This window comes from Tamandua tetradactyla, chromosome 8, assembly GCF_023851605.1.
Source record: "Tamandua tetradactyla isolate mTamTet1 chromosome 8, mTamTet1.pri, whole genome shotgun sequence".
Lineage (NCBI taxonomy): Eukaryota > Metazoa > Chordata > Mammalia > Pilosa > Myrmecophagidae > Tamandua > Tamandua tetradactyla.
The window spans coordinates 124,517,874-124,540,967 of record NC_135334.1 but is presented as its reverse complement, the minus strand read 5'-3'; the positions used below and the strand labels follow the sequence as shown (position 1 = coordinate 124,540,967).

General features: G+C 44.1%; 1 protein-coding gene across 1 annotated transcript in view; it reads left to right on the top strand.

Annotated features, from left to right (window-relative positions):
• Positions 1-11,354: 11,354 nt before the first annotated feature.
• Positions 11,355-23,094, top strand: part of FNBP4 (formin binding protein 4) — a 46,328-nt gene continuing 34,588 nt past the window's right edge. The window contains 7 exon segments of the mRNA XM_077114654.1: positions 11,355-11,632; positions 13,619-13,711; positions 17,378-17,514; positions 17,811-17,997; positions 18,685-18,832; positions 18,931-19,051; positions 20,015-20,356. Coding sequence (XP_076970769.1) covers positions 11,422-11,632; positions 13,619-13,711; positions 17,378-17,514; positions 17,811-17,997; positions 18,685-18,832; positions 18,931-19,051; positions 20,015-20,356 — 1,239 coding nt within the window. The 5' untranslated portion in view covers positions 11,355-11,421.

Sequence of the window (23,094 nt, the reverse complement as noted above, 5' to 3'; positions counted from 1 at the left end):
AAAACTACAAAAAACTGTTTAAAGAAATCACAGAAGACCTAAATAGATGGAAGGGCATACCGTGTTCATGGATTGGAAGACTAAATATAGTTAAGATGTCAATCATACCTAAATTGATTTACAGATTCAATGCAATACCAATCAAAATCCCAACAACTTATTTTTCAGAAATAGAAAAACCAATTAGCAAATTTATCTGGAAGGGCAGGGTGCCCCGAATTGCTCAAAACATCTTGAGGAAAAAAAACGAAGCTGGAGGTCTCGCGCTGCCGGACTTGAAGGCATATTATGAAGCCACAGTGGTCAAAACAGCATGGTATTGGCATAAAGATAGATATATTGACCAATGGAATCGAATAGAGTGCTCAGATATAGACCCTCTCATCTATGGACATTTGATCTTTGATAAGGCAGTCAAGCCAACTCACCTGGGACAGAACAGTCTCTTCAATAAATGGTGCCTAGAGAACTGGATATCCATATGCAAAAGAATGAAAGAAGACCCATATCTCACACCCTATACAAAAGTTAACTCAAAATGGATCAAAGATCTAAACATTAGGTCTAAGACCATAAAACAGTTAGAGGAAAATGTAGGGAGATATCTTATGAAACTTACAATTGGAGGCAGTTTTATGGACCTTAAACCTAAAGCAAGAGCACTGAAGAAGGAAATAAATAAATGGGAGCTCCTCAGAATTAAACACTTTTGTGCATCAAAGAACTTCATCAAGAAAGTAGAAAGACAGCCTACACAATGGGAGACAATATTTGGAAACGACATATCAGATAAAGGTCTAGTATCCAGAATTTATAAAAAGATTGTTCAACTCAACAACAAAAAGACAGCCAACCCAATTACAAAATGGGAAAAAGACTTGAACAGATACTTACCAGAAAAGGAAATATGGATGGCCAAGAGGCACATGAAGAGATGCTCAATGTCCCTGGCCATTAGAGAAATGCAAATCAAAACCACAATGAGATATCATCTCACACCCACCAGAATGGCCATTATCAACAAAACAGAAAATGACAAGTGCTGGAGAGGATGCGGAGAAAGAGGCACACTTATCCACTGTTGCTGGGAATGTCAAATGGTGCAACCACTGTGGAAGGCAGCTTGGCGGTTCCTCAAAAAGCTGAATATAGAATTGCCATATGACCCAGCAATACCATTGCTAGGTATCTACTCAAAGGACTTAAGGGCAAAGACACAAACGGACATTTGCACACCAATGTTTATAGCAGCGTTATTTACAATTGCAAAGAGATGGAAACAGCCAAAATGTCCATCAACAGAAGAATGGCTAAACAAACTGTGGTATATACATACGATGGAATATTATGCAGCTTTAAGACAAGATAAACTTATGAAGCATGTAATAACATGGATGGACCTAGAGAACATTATGCTGAGTGAGTCTAGCCAAAAAGTAAAGGACAAATACTGTATGGTCCCACTGATGTGAACGGACATTCGAGAATAAACTTGGAATATGTCATTGGTAACAGAGTCCAGCAGGCGTTAGAAACAGAGTAAGATAATGGGTAATTGGAGCTGAAGGGATACAGACTGTACAACAGGACTAGATACAAAAACTCAAAAATGGACAGCACAATAATACCTAATTGTAAAGTAATCATGTTAAAACACTGAATGAAGCTACATCTGAGCTATAGGTTTTTTGTTTGTTTGTTTTTACTATTATTATTACTTTTATTTTTTTCTCTATATTAACATTCTATATCTTTTTCTGTTGTGTTGCTAGTTCTTCTAAACCGATGCAAATGTACTAAGAAACGATGATCATGCATCTATGTGATGATATTTAGAATTACTGATTGCATATGTAGAATGGTATGATTTCTAAATGTTGGTTTAATTTCTTTTTTTCCGTTAATTAGTTAAAAAAAAAAAAAACATCGCAGGAAAATATATGTTGGGAATATGGAAAAAAAAAAAAAAGCTAATCCGATGATACTTTCCATAGAATTGATACTGCAATTGTAGGATTATGCGTTTTGTATGAACTGTTGAAGGCTGTGAGCATGCCAGAACCATGGTTAGGAAACATGCTACAAACTGTGTGTTTGTGATAGAAGAACTATTAGCATTTGACTAGAGATTCAAAGATGTTTTGCTTTGTAATGATTTTTGTACTTTTTTATGGTCACTAACTTCACGTATTTCCATTTAATTACCAGCCAGTAAATGGGGTATATTTGAGTTCTATTCTTTTGAAAGTGCACTGTTTCAAATTTTACTATGACCCCATTTATTATACATGAGGTAATATGCACATTTTTAATCTGCACCTGAAATATGTAACCATTGTAGTGGATTTAACAAATGTACAGCAATGGAAATTTATAACCTTTTCTTCTTTTTTTTGGTCAAGTAAAGACAATTAGTTACTATGTATAAAAACATTTTTCTTGGACTTCCGGAGAAGATGGCAGCTTAGTAAGACGCGCGGGTCTTAGTTCCTCCTCCAGAAAAGCAACTAAAGAAACAGAAACAATACGAAACAGCTCCCGGAGTCACGACAGAGACCAAAAAGACAGCGTACCCCATTCTGGAACAGCTGAACGGGCAGGGAGAATCTGCTGCGGTGAGCTACCCGAGGGGCACGCGTTTTCCCGGCCAGGGCGGCTGGCGACTGGGGTCCCCTCCACGCACGTGGCTCACCGGCCTGACTGGGAACGTTGGATAGCGGGGCCCTCCCGTCACGCTTGGCGTTTCGGGCCAGCTGGGCAATTAGGACCGGCACTCTCCCAAGCCGCGGCGGCCAGTGACCCCCACCTCCACGCGCGGTTTCCCGGGCCGACTGCGGTGCAGACAGACGAGCGCCACGAGCACCACCTACTGGGCAGGAAAAGAAAAACAGAGCCCAGAGATTTCACAGAAAAACCTTTCAACCAGCTGGGTCCCACACCCAGGGAAATCTGATCAAATGCCCAGACACCAGCAGAAAATAATGGATGACGCTCGGAAAATTGAAGATATGGCCCAGTCAAAGGAACAAACCAATAGTTCAAATGAGATACAGGAGCTGAGACAACTAATGCTGAATATACGAACAGAAATGGATATATTCTTCAAAAACCAAATCAATAAATTGAGGGAGGACATGAAGAAGACATGGGCTGAACAAAAAGAAGAAATAGAAAATCTGAAAAAACAAATCACAGAACTTATGGGAGTGAAGGACAAAGAAGAAAAAATGGAAAAAACAATGGATACCTACAATGGTAGATCTAAAGAGGCAGAAGCTACAATTAGTGAACTGGAGGATGGAACATCTGAATTCCAAAAAGAAACAGAAACTATAGGGAAAAGAATGGAAAAACTTGAGCAGGAAATCAGGGAACTGAATGACAATATGAAGCGCACAAATATACGTGTTGTGGGTGTCCCAGAAGGAGAAGAGAAGGGAAAAGGAGGAGAAAAACTAATGGAAGAAATTATCACTGAAAATTTCCCAACTCTTATGAAAGACCTAAATTTACAGATCCAAGAAGTGCAGCGCACCCCAAAGAGAATAGCCCCAAATAGGCGTTCTCCAAGACACTTACTAGTTAGAATGTCAGAGGTCAAAGAGAAAGAGAGGATCTTGAAAGCAGCAAGAGAAAAACAATCTGTCACATACAAGGGAAACCCAATAAGACTATGTGTGGATTTCTCAGCAGAAACCATGGAAGCTAGAAGACAGTGGGATGATATATTTAAATTACTAAAAGAGAAAAACTGCCAACCAAGACTCCTATATCCAGCAAAATTGTCCTTCAAAAATGAAGGAGAAATTAAAACATTTATAGACAAAAAGTCACTGAGAGAATTTGTGACCAAGAGACCAGCTCTGCAAGAAATACTAAAGGGAGCACTAGAGTCAGATACGAAAAGACAGAAGAGAGAGGTATGGAGTAAAGTGTAGAAAGAAGGAAAATCAGATATGATATATATAATACAAAAGCCAAAATGGTAGAGGAAAATATTATCCAAACAGTAATAATACTAAAAGTTAATGAACTGAATTTCCCAATCAAAAGACATAGAATGGCAGAATGGATTACGACCCAGCAATACCACTGCTAAGTATCTACTCAAGGGACTTAAGGGCAAAGACACAGATGGACATTTGCACACCAGTGTTTATAGCAGCATTATCTACAATTGCAAAGAGATGGAAACAGCCAAAATGTTCATCAACAGACGAGTGGCTAAACAAACTGTGGCGTATACCTACGATGGAATATTATGCAGCTTTAAGACAGACTAAACTTATGAAGCATGTAATAACATGGATGGACCTAGAGAACATTATGCTGAGTGAGTCTAGCCCAAAACTAAAGGACAAATACTGTAAGGTCCCACTGATGTGAACCGACATTTGAGAATCAGCTTGGAATATATCATTGGTAACAGAGACCAGCAGGAGTTAGAAACAGGGTAAGATAATGGGTAATTGGAGCTGAAGGGATACAGACTGTGCAACAGGACTAGATACAAAAACTCAAAAATGGACAGCACAATAATACCTAAGTGTAATGTAACTATGTTGGAACACTGAATGAAGCTGCACCTGAAATATGGTTTTTTGTTTGTTTGTTTGTGTGTTTGTATCTTTTGTTTTTGTTTTTTTTCTTTTTCCTTTATATATATATATATATTATTAGTATTATTATTTTAATTCTCTTCTCTATATTAACATTCTATATTTTTTTCTGCTGTTTTGCTAGTTCTTTTCCTAAATCGATGCAAATGTACTAAGAAATGATGATCATACATCTATGTGATGATACTAAGAATTACTGAGTGCATTTGTAGAATGGAATGATTTCTAAATGTTGTGTTAATTTCTTTTCTTTTTTTGATTAATAAAAAAATTAAACAAACAAACAAACAAAAAAAAAAACATTTTTCTTAGGGAAGGACATCGAAGCATGTGAGACCAGTTCCGCACTTGGGACCGGTTTCGCACGTGACACTGGTTCCACGTGTGAGACTGGTTCCGCGTGTGAGACCGGTTCCGTACGTCAGACTGGTTCCACGTGTGAGACTGGTTCCGCGTGTGAGACTGGTTCCGTACGTGAGACTGGTTCCGCGTGTGAGACTGGTTCCACACGTGAGACTGGTTCCACATGTGAGACTGGTTCCGCGTGTGAGACTGGTTCCGTACGTGAGACTGGTTCCGCGTGTGAGACTGGACCGCGTGTGAGACTGGTTCCGCGTGTGAGACTGGACCGCGTGTGAGACTGGTTCCGCCTGTGAGACTGGACCGCGTGTGAGACTGGTTCCGCGTGTGAGACTGGTTCCGCATGTGAGACTGGACCGCGTGTGAGACTGGTTCCGCGTGTGAGACTGGTTCCGCATGTGAGACTGGTTCCGCGTGTGAGACTGGTTCCACACGTGAGACTGGTTCCACACGTGAGACTGGTTACACACGTGAGACTGGTTTCACACGTGAGACTGGTTCCGCGTGTGAGACTGGTCCCGTACGTGAGACTGGTTCCGCGTGTGAGACTGGTTCCGCGTGTGAGACTGGTCCCGTACGTGAGACTGGTTCCGCGTGTGAGACTGGTTCCGCGTGTGAGACTGGTTCCGCCTGTGAGACTGGTTCCACACGTGAGACTGGTTCCACACGTGAGACTGGTTTCACACGTGAGACTGGTTCCGCGTGTGAGACTGGTTCCGCGTGTGAGACTGGTTCCGCGTGTGAGACTGGTTCCGTACGTGAGACTGGTTCCACACGTGAGACTGGTTCCACACGTGAGACTGGTTCCACACGTGAGACTGGTTCCACACGTGAGACTGGTTTCACACGTGAGACTGGTTCCGCGTGTGAGACTGGTTCCGCGTGTGAGACTGGTTCCGCGTGTGAGACTGGTTCCGTACATGAGACTGGTTCCACACGTGAGACTGGTTCCGCGTGTGAGACTGGTTCCGCGTGTGAGACTGGTTCCACACGTGAGACTGGTTCCACACGTGAGACTGGTTTCACACGTGAGACTGGTTCCGCATGTGAGACTGGTTCCGCGTGTGAGACTGGTTCTGCGTGTGAGACTGGACCGCGTGTGAGACTGGTTCCGCGTGTGAGACTGGACCGCGTGTGAGACTGGTTCCGCGTGTGAGACTGGACCGCGTGTGAGACTGGTTCCGTACGTGAGACTGGTTCCGCGTGTGAGACTAGTTCCACACGTGAGACTGGTTCCACACGTGAGACTGGTTCCGCGTGTGAGACTGGTTCCGCGTGTGAGACTGGTTCTGCGTGTGAGACTGGACCGCGTGTGAGACTGGTTCCGCGTGTGAGACTGGACCGCATGTGAGACTGGTTCCGCGTGTGAGACTGGTTCCACACGTGAGACTGGTTCCGCGTGTGAGACTGGTTCCGCGTGTGAGACTGGACCGCGTGTGAGACTGGACCGCGTGTGAGACTGGACCGCGTGTGAGACTGGTTCCGCGTGTGAGACTGGACCGCGTGTGAGACTGGTTCCGCGTGTGAGACTGGACCGCGTGTGAGACTGGTTCTGCGTGTGAGACTGGACCGCGTGTGAGACTGGTTCCGCCTGTGAGACTGGTTCCACACGTGAGACTGGTTCCGCGTGTGAGACTGGACCGCGTGTGAGACTGGTTCCGCGTGTGAGACTGGACCGCGTGTGAGACTGGTTCCGCCTGTGAGACTGGTTCCACACGTGAGACTGGTCCCGCGTGTGAGACTGGTTCCGCATGTGAGACTGGACCGCGTGTGAGACTGGTTCCGCGTGTGAAACTGGTTCCGCGTGTGAGACTGGACCGCGTGTGAGACTGGTTCCGCGTGTGAGACTGGACCGCGTGTGAGACTGGTTCCGCCTGTGAGACTGGTTCCACACGTGAGACTGGTTCCACACGTGAGACTGGTTCCGCGTGTGAGACTGGTTCCGCGTGTGAGACTGGACCGCGTGTGAGACTGGTTCCGCGTGTGAGACTGGTTCCGCGTGTGAGACTGGACCGCGTGTGAGACTGGTTCCGCCTGTGAGACTGGTTCCACACGTGAGACTGGTTCCGCGTGTGAGACTGGACCGCGTGTGAGACTGGTTCCGCCTGTGAGACTGGTTCCGCGTGTGAGACTGGACCGCGTGTGAGACTGGTTCCGCGTGTGAGACTGGTTCCGCGTGTGAGACTGGACCGCGTGTGAGACTGGTTCCACGTGTGAGACTGGACCGCGTGTGAGACTGGTTCCGCCTGTGAGACTGGTTCCACACGTGAGACTGGTTCCGCGTGTGAGACTGGACCGCGTGTGAGACTGGTTCCGCCTGTGAGACTGGTTCCGCGTGTGAGACTGGACCGCGTGTGAGACTGGTTCCGCGTGTGAGACTGGTTCCGCGTGTGAGACTGGACCGCGTGTGAGACTGGTTCCACGTGTGAGACTGGTTCCACGTGTGAGACTGGACCGCGTGTGAGACTGGTTCCGCCTGTGAGACTGGTTCCACGTGTGAGACTGGTTCCGCCTGTGAGACTGGTTCCACACGTGAGACTGGTTCCGCGTGTGAGACTGGACCGCGTGTGAGACTGGTTCCGCCTGTGAGACTGGTTCCGCGTGTGAGACTGGACCGCGTGTGAGACTGGTTCCGCGTGTGAGACTGGTTCCGCGTGTGAGACTGGACCGCGTGTGAGACTGGTTCCACGTGTGAGACTGGACCGCGTGTGAGACTGGTTCCGCCTGTGAGACTGGTTCCGCGTGTGAGACTGGACCGCGTGTGAGACTGGTTCTGCCTGTGAGACTGGTTCCGCGTGTGAGACTGGACCGCGTGTGAGACTGGTTCCACACGTGAGACTGGTTCCGCGTGTGAGACTGGACCGCGTGTGAGACTGAACCACGTGTGAGACTGGTTCCGCGTGTGAGACTGGACCGCCTGTGAGACTGGTTCCACACGTGAGACTGGTTCCGCACGTGAGACTGGTTCCGCGTGTGAGACTGGACCGCGTGTGAGACTGAACCGCGTGTGAGACTGGTTCCGCGTGTGAGACTGGACCGCCTGTGAGACTGGTTCCACACGTGAGACTGGTTCCGCGTGTGAGACTGGTTCCACACGTGAGACTGGTTCCGCGTGTGAGACTGGTTCCGCGTGTGAGACTGGACCGCGTGTGAGACTGGTTCCACACGTGAGACTGGTTCCGCGGCCTCTTTGAATCTACAGATGGGCCGTATCACCACAGGTGTACTAACCAGTAAGAAAGCCTAACCTTCATGTTTTTAGATCATTCTGTTTATTAATAAATTTTTATGGCTTTTGTGCACATCTAAATACTGTATCATGAAAGTGATTAAGTGGTTCGTTGTGGATTGGTGGTTTCTGAAATGCATAATCACCTGAAAGGAAATAATGGTGTGATTTGGAGATTTTTTTTCAAATGGCAGTGGTTGTTATTTATTCTTTTTAGCTATGTGTTTGAAAATTTAGATGTTTTAAGAATGCTTGTACATAATGCATGCACACCACTTTTGGTCTTGATTTGTAAATTAACTTTTATAAACTCGACCTTTTTTATACATAAACAAAACCAAGTTTCATAAGGCTACCTTTATATTCTCTCCTGTACCACTTGAGCCTTGAACTTTGACCTCTGCAGCAATAAAGCAGCATTTCAATGACACACACAAGGTCTTTTTTTAAGAAAAAGAATGCACAGAGTCACTACATTTTTAAGTACTGCATTTAAAAGATAAGTTATTCAGAATTCTCTAGTTCAATTAAATTCTTGCAATGTATCCCTACTGTAATTTGTGGTACAATACTGTGCCCTACAGTGTATTTTTTTTTTACTAATAGTTTATTATGGCACATCAGCACGATTTCTGTTTAGATAACATACCACTGTGACATTCTGTTAATCATTAGGTGTGACTGAATTTATTTTGTGGTTATTAAAAATCTCATTATTTCTGAATCTGCAAAATAAAGCTCTTTTTTTAAAAACTAATCCATTGCTGAAAGTAAAGGATTAAAACTCACCCTGTATGAGGTGCGTTTAACATCTTAAGGTCCTACTCATCAAAAGAGTCTACTTACAATGCATCCACACCCACAGCAATGGATTAGTTTTTTAAAAAAAAGCTTTATTTTGCAGATTCAGAAATAATGAGATTTTTAATAACCACAAAATAAATTCAGTCACACCTAATGATTAACAAAGTCCTTTATAGAAGTATGAAATTCAGACAGAGGAGCCAGAAGCTCAAAGCAAGGAAACCCCGGAGAGAAGGGAGAAACCAGCAGACGTGCCACGTGGCTTGACACGTGGCAGAGGAGCAGCAGCCTGTCTTCTGGGGAAAGCATCACCTGTTGACGGCTTGATTTTAACATTTTCATGGCCTCAGAACTGTAAGTTTGTAAGCTAATAGTCTCATTGTTAAAAGCCAGCCTATTTCTGGTATATTGCATCCTGGCAGCCGAAAAGTCTCTGTCCCATAATCTTTGTTTTTTTCCTTTTACAACATCAGCAATGTAAATGTCATTCCTACTGTGGGTTATTTGGCCTCGTTTGCCCTCCCCTGCCTTAGATTCTTTTTCTTATTTTTTTTTTTATTAATTAACGAAAAAAAATGAATTAACCCAACATTTAGAAATCTTAATTACCTTCTCAGAGGCAAACAGCAAAGTCTTAAGTGCTTCAAATACCGACACGGGCCCCACACTTCCACCCCCAGTCCAACTGATTCTATATGTTGAGAGTTTATACTGCTTTAATGCTCTCCAGAATGTTCTGCGAACAGCCGGGGTTGAGAATCCTGGTTACAAACATAACAGTCACCTTCAGAAATGTAAGGTTTCCCCAGGAAACGCAGCTTTTCACATTTCTATGCATTGAAGTTAAGTTCCTGGTGCCAGTTCGGGTCCAGCCAGTTTCATAATAGGATCTGGATTATAGTGTAAACAAAAAGTTCACTGCTAATAGGAATAAAGAAAAGCTACCAAATAATGAGTGGCTATTTTGTTCCAGGCTCAACACAGAGCTTGGAGCTGCCATCTAGGGCGGCGCGATGGCGGCTCCGCGGCGGAGGTCCCGCCCGAGCACCGGTTCGGTTCTGGTGCCTGCCCACGCAAAAAAACACCGCAGTCTAATTTATGCTTCACAACGGCCCTGTGGACCTAGTCACTAACACCTGACAGTTGCAGAAACAAGTTTAGGGATGTTAAGCAGTCATCCGTCCGAGGCGCTGTAGCCAGGCTCGGAGTCCAGAGCGGTGCCCTTCCGGGCGCCTGCGGACGACCACATTCTCTACTGCCCCTTCCAGGGTCCAAACCAAACCAGGAGGCCGCTGCCCGCTTCCAGAAGCAAATCCCCATCTGCTTGTACTCAAGTCTGCAGAAATCTCGGGACACCCTAAACCAGATACCCCTCGAGTAAGGAAAAGAAACCAACACTGCTCCTTATTTCAAGTTTATGTATATTCATATACTTGAATCAAAACTCAGAGCATTTCCTGAGTACTTCTGTTTCCAGAGAGTGCTGCAGGCACGGCACCTACAGAGAACGGAACAGACAGGTCGCTGCGTTCCTGGCCTGGGGAGCGTTCGCAGAGCGCGGGCAAGGCGCCCCGCTGGACACGGCCGCTCGGGGGCTCGCGCGGGGCCGCTCGGCCTGGCACAGGCGCTGCGACTGCGCCTGCGCGGTGCGCCAGGGAGGCCGCGGGTTTCTCCCTGAGCTGCACGCGGGTAGCAGACGAGCACCTCCTCCAGGGGCGGTTCAGGCGCGGCGTGTCCGCCCGTCCCCGCCGTGGGAGGCGGGCGTGCCGACAGCTGGCGCGGCCCCCAGGCTGGACGCTGTTACCGCGCGGCGCTCGGGCGTCGGCGGACTGGCTTCCAAGCCGTGAGGGGCACCGGCGGCGTCCTCTTTGTGTCCTCAGAATTTACTAAAGCGTGCAAGACCCGGTAGCCTAAGTCACCGCACGGACCACAAAGTAGGCCACGGAAATCAGGGCGAGACCTGGCGGCGGGCAAGGGAAGCGCACAGCCTTTGAGAGCACACACTACAGACACATATCCGACCACCAGACTCGGCCACAAAATGGAGGCCCACAGGGCAGATAAAGGACTCGGCCACAGCCGGGGAGGGTGGAAACCGACGAAGGCCGGGCGTTGGGCCGCAGACGAGCCCTTCCGTACTATTGGCGCGACGGTCGCCTTTTTCCTCTCCCATTGGATACCCGCCCCGTCTCTGTGTGGAAATAGCCAATCGCCTAGCGCCGTGGGTAAAGCCCGCCCCCCCACCCGGGGGAGGCGGGGTCTTCCGCGCGCCACGCAACAAGGCGCTTGCGCGCGGCGCGCTCCGCCAGTTAGAAGCGGCGGCTCGCGGGAGGCGGGTCGTGGCGTGTGAAAAGTGGCCACGCGCCGCCCCCTGCTGCCCGCCGCCGGCTGCTCGCGCTCAAGCTCGCGATGGGGAAGAAGTCCCGGGCGGTGCCCGGCCGCAGGCCCATCCTGCAGCTCTCCCCGCCGGGGCCTCGGAGCAGCACGCCCGGGCGGGACCCGGAGCCGGAGCCGGACACCGAGCCGGACTCGACGGCTGCGACCCCCAGCCAGCCCGTCCCGGCAGCGCCGCCGACCTCGGTGCCCGCTGCCGCCGCTTCGGACGACGCGGCTTCGGAAGGTGAGGGTGCGCGAGGAGCCCCGCCCCAGTCGAGGCGTGCGAAACTCGAGCTCGGGGCTTGCGGCCTAGGCCGCCTAGGCCGTCCGGCGGGACGCTGGGAAGCAGAGAAGCCCGGGTGGGCGGCGGCGCTTCTCGGGCCTGCGTGCGTGCGGCCTGGGGGAGGCGGGAGCGAGCGCGCCGAGGCCCGGGCCGTGGAGGGAGGAAGCCGAGGCCCGGGCCTTGGAGGGACGGAGGGAGGGCAGGAGAGAGCGCGCCGAGGCCCGGACCGTGGAGGGAGGGAGCCGAGACCCGGACCGTGGAGGGAGGGGGCCGAGACCCGGGCCGTGGAGGGAGGGAGCCGAGACCCGGGCCGTGGAGGGAGGCGGCCGAGGCCCGGACCGTGGAGGGAGGGGGCCGAGACCCGGGCCGTGGAGGGAGGGAGCCTGAGGCCCGGACCGTGGAGGGAGGCGGCCGAGACCCGGGCCGTGGAGGGAGGGGGCCGAGACCCGGGCCGTGGAGGGACGGAGGGAGGGCAGGAGAGAGCGCGCCGAGGCCCGGGCCGTGGAGGGAGGGAGCCGAGACCCGGGCCGTGGAGGGAGGGAGCCGAGGCCCGGGCCGTGGAGGGAGGGGGCCGAGACCCGGGCCGTGGAGGGAGGGGGCCGAGACCCGGGCCGTGGAGGGAGGGGGCCGAGACCCGGGCCGTGGAGGGAGGCGGCCGAGACCCGGGCCGTGGAGGGAGGGGGCCGAGACCCGGGCCGTGGAGGGAGGGGGCCGAGACCCGGGCCGTGGAGGGAGGGGGCCGAGACCCGGGCCGTGGAGGGAGCGCGCCGAGGCCCGGGGCGCCGTCCCCGTTGCTGGGTTGGACCCGGAGCGCTGGAAGTCCGACCACGGCCCAGGCCTCCATTCACAGGGTGGTGGACGGTGTGGGCATTCTCTAGGCCCCGCGACAGCCACCCCCGACTTTTCCTGCGAGACCTCTTCCCCGGCTTTGTGAAGGGAGACGTCGTTAGAATGGCCAGCCCTGTTCCTCTGCCCCGGGCCTGGCGCGGCGGGAATCCGCGCTCGCTCGGGGCCTGGGCGGCTGACCCCGTGCAGACCCTGCCGGGCTCTGCGGTCGGGACCCGCTGGGGACCTGCGGGAGGGAAGGACTCTGCCTGCGCCTGAGGGCTTTCACGTGCGAGAACGCGCGCGTAGATACGGGCCTGATCCCGGGTTGAGCCAATGTTAGCGTTTTGCCGTTTTTGCCTCTCTTTTTTTATTTCATTGTCAGAACGTATATACAACGTAACATTTCCCGTTTAACCATGGCAAGTATAAAACTCAGTGGTGTGAAGTATTTTCATAACGTTGTACTAGCTCTTTTTTCTATTTAAAGGCATGAAACTTTACAGAGCTAAATCCATCCACTACCCAAATATCAGTTCTTCCCAATTTTCTCAAAATATCCTTAAGTTGGTGTGTATACTCTTCTGTCTGTTTTACCTATTTTTATACTATAGGATTTTTTGTAATTGGTATCAGACCGTACAGGTCCTTTTGTGGGAATTTATTTTCGTGATGTGTGTTCATACTATTTCTGCTTTGTTTAATTGAACTATGTCATGTTCCATGGTCTGAAAAATACACCAGTTCAGTCATTCCACTGTTGATAGGACATTTAATTTAGGTTATTTTGGGGCAGTGCTGCAGTGAATACCCTACCTGCTTGTACATTTGAGAGCTTATCTAAGGTTTATATTTAGATGTGGGATTATAGAGCTGTGTTGATTTTCAAATGAAACTACCTTAAAATATGCTACAGAGATATTAAAAATTTTAAATTTTATATACATTGTTCAGTTTTTAAAGTACATAGGTAGTTGGAAGATCTAACTATCCTATGATTATCATCTCTCAAGTATTTGTGTCAATGAGTTTCAATTGACACAGTTTAGGCTTGTGTTACCTCTAGTATGTTGGCTGGTCCATCTTTTGATTGTCATTTCTTTGCTCATTTCTAAAATGCAGATGAACAGGAAGTGGTGGTGGAGATTCCCAGCGTTGCTCAGACTCCTCCAAAACCAGTCATGACCACCAGACCCACAGCTGTTAAAGCAACAGGTTAGATTTGTTTTCCATCTTTACTAGAATGTTTTGTTGAATCTTTCAGTGTTGCTAACTTATTTTAAATTCCCATTTTCTGGAAGAAATATACTTTCTGAGGGCTTGGGCTTGTTTGGTATATCCACTTTGACCAGTGCAAAATTTGTTCTTGTTCTCCACTCAAAAGTACGTTGTGAGGCAGGCCACTGTGGCTCAGCAGGCAGTGTTCTTGCCACCCAGGTTCAGTTCAGGTGCCTCCCTGTGCAAAAAAAAAAACAAACTGAAAGTACGTTTCTTTCTTCTGCCCCCATTTTGTAATTCGTTTTTTGGCTTCCCACTTGGCTGGTGTTCCTTAAGATCACTGACCTGTCTTATTTTATCCCTTATCTAAAGTACCTTGAATGGTTCCTATCATGTGTTTGTGGCGCTGAAAGAACATTTGCAATGGTGGTTTTGTAGCGTTCAAATCATTGCTCTACCTTAGGACAGTTCTTCATTTTACTAGATCTCAATCTGATGGCCTTGAGTTACAATGACGATTAAATTGAATAATGTATGTAAAGTTCTGGTGTACAGAGCCAAAATGTTGTTTTTTCTCTACTTTATCTTGAAAGATTAAAATGTGTTTTACACTTAAATACTTTATAGTTAGTAGTAATTTTGTTCTTTCAGTTTGAAATACTTGATTATTTGATGATTATATTATTAGGTGCTTCTCTCTCCACCCCTGGTTTGCCACTTTTTATAAAAAGAAAAACCCAATGTGTTGATTTAGTAAAGCTAATAAACTTAGTTGTGAGAAAAATTGCATAACTACTCATAATACCATCTTGTGTTTACCAACTATGTGTATTATTTCCTTTGAGCTTTCTAAGAATTGTGTAAGGCAAATAGTCTTTCCTAGGAAGAATTTCCCTGATTGCCTCAGTCAGCTCTTTAGACATTTGTATACCTTGTGAACAGAAGTGTTCTCATTCAGTGTGACTCCATCCTCCGCTGTGTATTAGCTTTACTCGTTTCTTACTCCCCCAGTTGTATAATGAAAGCGTATCAGACAAAAACCAAAGGAAATCATCGTTTCCATTATTTGCTTGACTATATTTAGCTGTTAGGGTAGATAATTAAGACTTGATTGTTTAGTCTTGTTTTTTCTTCTTAAGGTGATTTTTGTTAAAGGATTTTATACTAGAAACATGCCAGATTTCTTTCTGGAATAATGACGGAAGCTTTGGAGAGATGAAATAAAAACGTTGAGTTGTCAAAGTATGTTTTGTAGTATAGTAGAGCAAACATATCTCGTACCTTTATGCTGAAAAATATTAGGGTGTATGCATGTGAAATTATCTAAGGGAACATTCAGAATAAACTCTATTAAAATAGATCAATAGACTACTACAATAGTCAGCAGTATTTGTTAAGCATCTTCTGGAAAGAAGGGGCCACAGGTGAGTGTACACTCAATTTTTTTTTTTGAAATTGTACACTCAAATGTCTTTTTCAGGAGATGGTCTTTAGCTTTTATTATATTGGTTGTTAATAGTCTATGACCCAAAATGTTTAAGATGTTTGCTAGAAGTATAAGAATACAGTTACTATGTTCTAGAAGCATCTTTGGAAGGTAATCTAAGAAATAGTTTTATAACCTGCTGTAATTAGTTGATTTCCAAGTGGTTAAGAAAGCATACTGAGATTTGAGGAGGCAGCCCCATTCCAAAAAACTGCTGACAACTGTGACTCTGGAGAATAGCCTTGCTTCCTTTGGTTTCCACACATGACAACGAATCTCAGTTGTCTAGGGCATGTTTATATAGAGCACTTTTAAAAATTTTCTAAGATTAAGTAATTTTACATAATATTGTAAATATTTGTTTTCAGTGTTCTAAACACAAAATGTTTCCTTATCCATGTTAACTAAATTTTAAATTTCATCTGTGTAACAAGCTTTACAGTGTTAAGAATTATCTGCAGTTGATCCACTAAATTCATGGGTATATCTAGAATGTTCATGCATTTTATATCTTTGCTCTTATCTTGCTTTTATTCCTTTAGTATTATTTTTTATCTCCTTATTGTTATTTCATGTCATCCTGTAATAGACGAATTCATGATAAAATAGTATTTCATCAGTTACTATGCAGTAGTTTGTTTTGCCAGTACTCTACGTGGGAGTATTTGAGTTATTTCCACCTTTCAGTTATTTAAATAATGCTGTTAGAAGCTTTGCACAAAAAAATTTTGAGTTATTTCCTGGGATCATATGCTCTGAGAGGGGATTATCTAGTTAAAAGTCATGTGAAGGAGCTCATGGTACATGTTAACTAACAGATTGTTCTTAAGAGTTTATGATATCTCTAACGGTATGAAGTATGCTGATTTTCCACAAATACTAGGTTTAATCATTTTCATTTACCTTGCTAATGGTTTCGTATATATACTATGAAAAGTTCTGAGATGATGGTAAAAAGAATATATGGACCTAAACTTGTTGCCTCTGAAACCCATTCTGAGCCTGAGGAAAGTACCCCTGCATGGAGAAACAAGAGAGAGACAAGAAATTCAGAATGGTTTCATAGGCAAGTGAGAGGAATTCCTGGGGTTGTTTCACTCAAACAGATTTATTGAGCACCTCCTATGTGCTCGCTACTTTTCTGTGCACCAGAAATAGAGCTGTGAACAAAACAAAAATTTCTGCCCTGGTGCTGTGTTCTAATAAAATTACATGCAGCTCATTGGTTGGAACCTTTCACCAAAGGTAACAGAATTAAGGTCAATGATCTAGATGATTGTATCTATGATTGTCTCTAAACTAGAAGTATTTTTAATACGAAATTATAAATTCCCCAGAAAATGTCAATGCTGAATACTAAAATGCAGGTTTTTCCCATACGGAAAATTTTCCTCAGATTTAATACATCTTATTCAGAAAATTAGGGAAATTGAAACACTGCCAAATAAAGAAATGTGTCCTTAAAAATCATTCTAGTCAGTATAAAATAGTATTTTGGAAATTTACTTAGTATGAGAACTTAACCGTATAGTAAAAAATGGTGAAGGCAAGATCAAGTGACTGAAGCATTGTTTGTTGTATGGAACAATTTATATTTAATTTTAGGTGAGCCCATTAGTTCATTTATGAAATTTATGAAAGAAAACAAAGAAAGATTTTACTTCCTGATAAATAAGTTCACTTACCAGGTATTTACTGAGATCATAGACATTCCCAGTCACGGTGAAATTTAGTCTTATTAATAGTAGTTGAAAAGTCTAACTAGATAACATTTCATGTAACTATCATAATGAAGTTATAGAGAGAGGTTTAATTATAACATTAGAGTAACGTAACCACGTGATCCGAAAGGAAATGGCATAGCAACATTAAGAAGGGCACACTTGTGCGGGCCACAGTGGCTCAGCAGGCAAGAGAGAGAATGACGTTGAATAATTGAGCATGCATTTTGGGGAGGATGTCAGGTAGCTATGTGAATTCGTTTTTTTATTAGCTCTAACTATGTAGTGTGGTAATTTATACCTCTCTGAGGTAGTTCAGCAGTGATTAGCTTAGAGGTTTTGTTATATTCTGCAAGTAAATTCTTTAGTGAAAGAACCATGTTCTGTTTTCTTTTCTGTGCTTCCTTGGGCATATTGACTTTATTGTCACCAATATGTTTACCTTTTTGTTTCTAGGCGGACTCTGCTTACTTGGTGCATATGCTGACAGTGACGATGATGAGAGTGATATTGCAGAAAAACCAGCACCATCAAAAGAGGCCAATGGAAACCAGTCATCTGATATTGACAGTACATTGGCCAACTTCTTAGCGGTCAGTGGTGCTTTTGTTTGGGATTGTAGTTATTGGAAAGCATCCTTTTCAGTGTCGATGTTTCCATCCTGCCTTTTCCCCCCTTCCTTTCTATCTTTATTCCTCTCTATTCCGTTTTTGTAAAGATTATAAGAAAAGGAAGAATAGAGAATGGAAGGGTATAAGGAACTCATATAATTGGTAGATTGAGAACTTGAGAGAACTGAATGTAAAAGATATTTTTTTAATAATCACCATGTCCCTGCATTTCTGGGTTTGATGTAATTAATGGACGTGCTACTGTTTTCATTGAAAAGGAGATTGATGCCATAACAGCCCCTCAGCCTGCAGCACCTGTAGGAGCTTCTGCTCCACCTCCAACTCCACCTCGACCAGAGCCCAAAGAATCAGCAACATCTGCTCTTGGTTCCACTGCATCAAATGGAACAGACTCAGCCCAGACCTCAGGGTGGCAGTACAACACTCAGTGTTCACTGGCAGGAGGTAAGCTTGTTTCTTAGGTTTTTCTTTTTCCTTAGTTTTCTTTTAAAGAAAACTAAAGTGTAATCCTTGAAGGTATTCTGGGCATTGAGATTCCAAAAGATAAAAGATAAAGCATTTCAGCTTTCTTTTTGCATGGGCAGGCACCAGGAATCAAATCTGGGCCTCCGGCGTGGCAGGCGATAACTCTGCCTGCTGAGCCACCATGGCATGCCCTGAAATGCTTTGTCTTTTGAAAAGTAATTTCTTGTCCTTCTAACCAATGGCAGATGCTGCCAGGTAAATAATGAGAGCTGTTTGTTGCTTTAAAAGTATTTCGGGATTCAGAATAGATTATCTTTAACCCTATATGCAAAAGTGACTCAGTGTCTATTGAGAACATAATGTTTGGTATTAGCTCAGTGGTTTTCAATGTAAAGGAGTGTTCCCAAAGGGTTATTTGGTAGTATCTAGAGACATTTTTGATTTTCATAACTGGAACAATACTACTGGCATCTGATGAGTAGAGGTGCAGCTGAACATCTTACGATGCACAGGACAGGCTCTCACAACAGTTTAGCCAAAAATGTTAATAGTGCCAAAGTTGAAAAATCCTGTGTTTGATTTTTGTGGGCTTAAAGTTGGAGTATGAGGTCTGAATTGTGAATAAAGGGTTTTGTCTTTCTTAGATCTTGTTTTGTTTTCTTCTAGTTGGAATTGAAATGGGAGATTGGCAAGAAGTCTGGGATGAGAACACAGGATGCTATTATTACTGGAACACACAAACAAATGAAGTTACTTGGGAGTTACCCCAGTATCTTGCTACCCAAGTGCAGGGATTACAACATTACCAGCCCAGGTAAGAATGAAAATTGAAAGTAAAATTACCTAGAAGAAAATTATTCTTTTGCTGAGAATATTTGCTCTTTCTCTTGCTAATTATGTATGTGTTTTTAGTTCTATAACAGGTGCTGAAGCTGGTTTTGTGGTAAACACAGATGTATATACTAAAGAGAAAACTATTTCTGTTTCCAATAGTAAAAGTGGACCAGTCACAGCCAAGCGAGAAGTTAAAAAGGTCAGTGTTTCAACTTACCACATTTTCAGAACCACAGAACTTGAATATTAACTTTGAGCACTGGCAGTACAACCTTTTGTTGATATTTTAGGACACAAATGTAAAATTGGATAAATTCTGTTTCTTAAAGTTTCACTTGGCATTTACAGCAGTTCTCTAGTCCAGTGATTCTTTTGGAATTTTAGGTACTGTAGAGGCCCCTTCCATCATAGCAGGCAGTTTCTGGATCCCCGTCTCTACCTGAGTAGAATAGCCCTATTATTTAGGGATTCTGCCTAAGATATTTAAAATAAAAAGGTTAGCTGCCTTAAAGTTAAAAACTATTATTAGTGAAACTTAAGTGTTTCTATAGCATCCCTAGTAAGTTAAGTAAATTTTATTCTTCAGAAACCTTGTCTTGAATTTTAATTTATCTTGAATTTTTATGTGAAAATTTTTTTGTGTGTCAGAATATTTTTAGAACAATTTAATCTTTACAACTCCAGAATGGAGGTAGGACAAATAATGCCGATAGGAGAAATCACTATATATAATCACACATTTCATTTTCGAAGCATTTCACTTTCCTCTAAACCACGTTCACAGCATACCTGTGAAGTTATTTTCTTCGGTGAAGAAGGTGACAATTTATCCAGTCATGTGTTGAACTATGGTCTTATTTGAGCTTGTCTCTTGCTTCTTACTAGTCTGCCATTTAACTCTTAAGAACAGAGGGAGGAAATATTTGAATCCTACCCAGAGCTAGGCTGTGGTTCAGCTGCTGCCTTCATAACTAACAATGTGTCCAGTGTGCACGTACGTGCGAGCAAAATGGTAGAAGCATACATACTAATCCATTGGGAGTAAAGTGGGAGCACGTCAGTGAATGAAAAATTCAGCCAGTGTTAACCCAAGCAATTGAATTAAATACAGGCAAGATTTCTTTGCAAATTACGTGAAATTAAATTATTTTATTCTTTACAGGAAGTAAACGAAGGAATTCAGGCTCTTGCAAATAACGAAGAGGAGAAGAAAGGGGTAGCAGCATCCCTGATTGCTCCTTTATTACCTGAGGGAATAAAAGAGGAAGAAGAAAGATGGAGAAGAAAAGTAATTTGTAAAGAAGTAGAGCCCCTTTCAGAAGTAAAGGAAACAAGTACAGCAGTGGAAGAAGCAGTAACAACAGTAAAGCCACAGGAGATTATGATGGACAGTATAGAAGACCCTTCTCAGGAGGATCTGTGCAGTGTGGTTCAGTCTGGAGAAAGTGAGGAGGAAGAAGAACAAGATACCCTTGAGCTGGAGCTAGTTTTGGAAAGGAAAAAGGTAAGTTTTTGAAGATGTAGTAGGAGTTGAAGTACACTTTTCCCCCCTTGGTACTGTCATACTCAGCGGTCATCATGTTCAGCTTAAAACCATCATCGGAATTTTGGTTTTGGCCCCTTTGGCAGAGAATTTTTAAGTTCTGCCATAAAAACCTTTATCTACAGAGTTTTGTGGTTCTGCTCCCTGGTGATGCTTTTGGCAGTTAACCAAAAAAGACTGACATTGTTCTGATTTAAGAGTAGCTGCAGTGAGTGAGTAATGAAACTGATTTAGCTTCTTAACCAGTCAACATTTGTAAATTCTTCTGACAACTCAATTTTTAACCCAACCCTTGAACTGCAAGTTAACGTCCATTGATCAGCTTTGGCCTTCTTTGGATAACAGGTGGACCTTGCAAGATAACAGAACTAAGAAGAACCTAAAATGTCATGTGCTTCCCTTTTAAAAACGGTCCACAGGAAGCATTCCTGCTTAAGGATTTAGTTTGTACCTATTTTCTGACACCCTCCCTCCTCAAACTGTTGCATCTGCTGTTGCCTTAAAAGGACCTTTAATATAATGCAGAATCTTTTTTTTTTTTTAACTAAAAGTATTGTAAAATATATATACAAAACAATAAATTTCAAAGTACATTTTAAGAATTAGTTATGGAGCACATTTTCACATTTGATATGGTTTACAGTTCCACAATTTCAGGTTTTTCCTAGACTGGGTTTTTCCTGCTGTGCTCCAGGACACTGAAGAATGAAAAGAAATATCAATATACTGATTGAGTAGTCATGCTCATTCATTAAATTCTAATTTCTCTGCTATAACCCTTCTTCTTTGATCCTTCTCACAGTCTTGAGGGATATTTGGGTTATGCCGATGCTCACATTTTTCTTGTTGGAAGAGGGTGTCAACAATACAGGATGGAGGGATGGCGCTGATTGATGTTCTTGAGAGACTGATACATCTGGGTTTCAAATTTTTTCTGGCCTAGGTTTCTGAAAAGCTTAGCGCGTGCAACTTTTGTTGGATCTCAGCGCCCTGGATGTTCTTTAGGGTTAACAGGAATGTGATGTTTGGGGGTTGGCTAACCTTGGCAATTAGCAATATCTAGCTGAAGCTTGCATAAGAGTAGCCTCCAGAAGAGCCTCTCAACACTGTTTGTACTCCCTTAGCTACTGATACCTTATTTTGTTACATTTCTTTTCTGCCTTTTGTTCAGGAAGGTGTTGTCAATTGCACCATGTCAGGGCCAGGCTCATCCCTGGGAATCATGTCCCATGTTGCCAGGGAGACTCCCACCCCTGGACATCATATCCCACATAGGGAGGAGAGTAATGATTTTCCTTGCAGAGTATGACTTAGAAGGCCACATCTGGGCAAAAACAACCAGATTCTCTGAAGGTAACTCTTAGGCTATAGTTACAGGTAGGCTTAAACAGAGAAAAGGTTTGTAAGAGCAAGCATCAAGGTCAAGGACTTGGTGCATTGACTCGGGAGTCCCTAATGTTTGAGAGAGTATGTGGTATTTCCCAGGTGGAAAAGTTTAATAGTTCCATGTTTTTCCTCCCATCCTTCGAGGAACTTTAACAATGATGAATCTGCCCAACATATTTTGGGATATGTTGAAGAATTACATTAAGCTATACAGAATTATAAACCCTCATTCTCATTTTCTCATTCTGGGCTCAGTGTATTTGGGTTGTTTAAATGAGCTGTCCAGACAATTTGAATTAGATTAGGTTTTGGATAAAATAAAGCCCTCTTCCTTTGGCCTCATATAGTAGATGAAGCTCTAAAACACAGACACTGTGTCATCCTTTACCCTATATTTTGATTTGGTTTAAGTCCTAATCAGATCAGCATTGTTCTGTCACTGCTTGAGTTTTGTGTATAAATTTTAAGAAACTACCTCCTATGACTAGGTCTTGAAGATATTTCCCTTTATTTCCTTCTAGGAGTTTTATGGAGCTCTTACATTTAGGTCTTTGATCCACTGAGTTCATTTTTGTATAGGGTGTAAGGTAAGGGGTCCTCTTTCATTGTTTTGGCTATTGATACCCAGTTCTCTCAGGTCTATTTATTGAAAAGACTATTCTGTCTCAATTTAGTGGATTTGGGGGCCGTGTTGACGATCAGTTGACCATAGATTTAGCGGTCTATTTCTGCACTCTTAGTTCATTGATCAACGTGTCTGTCTTTGGGCTGGAACCATGCCGTTTTGACCACTGTGGCTTTATAATAAACTTTAAAATTGGCAAGTGTTAATCCTCAGAATCCTTTTTTGGAATATGTTTGGCTGTTTGAGTGAGGTTTCTTTCCCTTCTAAATAAATTTGATAACTAGCTTTGCCAAGTCTTCAAAGTAAGTTTTGCGTTGGTATTGTGTTGATTCTGTAGATCAATTTGGTAGAATTGCCATCTTAGCAATATTTAACCTTTCTGTTCATGAGCATGAAATGACTTTTCACCTGTTTAGATCTTCTTTGATTTCTTTTCACAATGTTTTTTAGTTTTCTGTGTACAAGTCCTTTATATTCCTAGTTAAGTTTATTCCTAAATACCTTATTCTTTTAGTTGCTATTTTAATTGGAATTTTTTCCTTCATTGTCTTAATCGTTGACATATAGTTGTTCATATCAGTCCTCTTATGATTTTTTTATTTCTTCAGTCCATGATAGTGACCCCGTCTCATCTCTGATTTTATTTGCATCCTCTCCTTCTTTCCTTTGTCTAGAAGGAGACCATCAG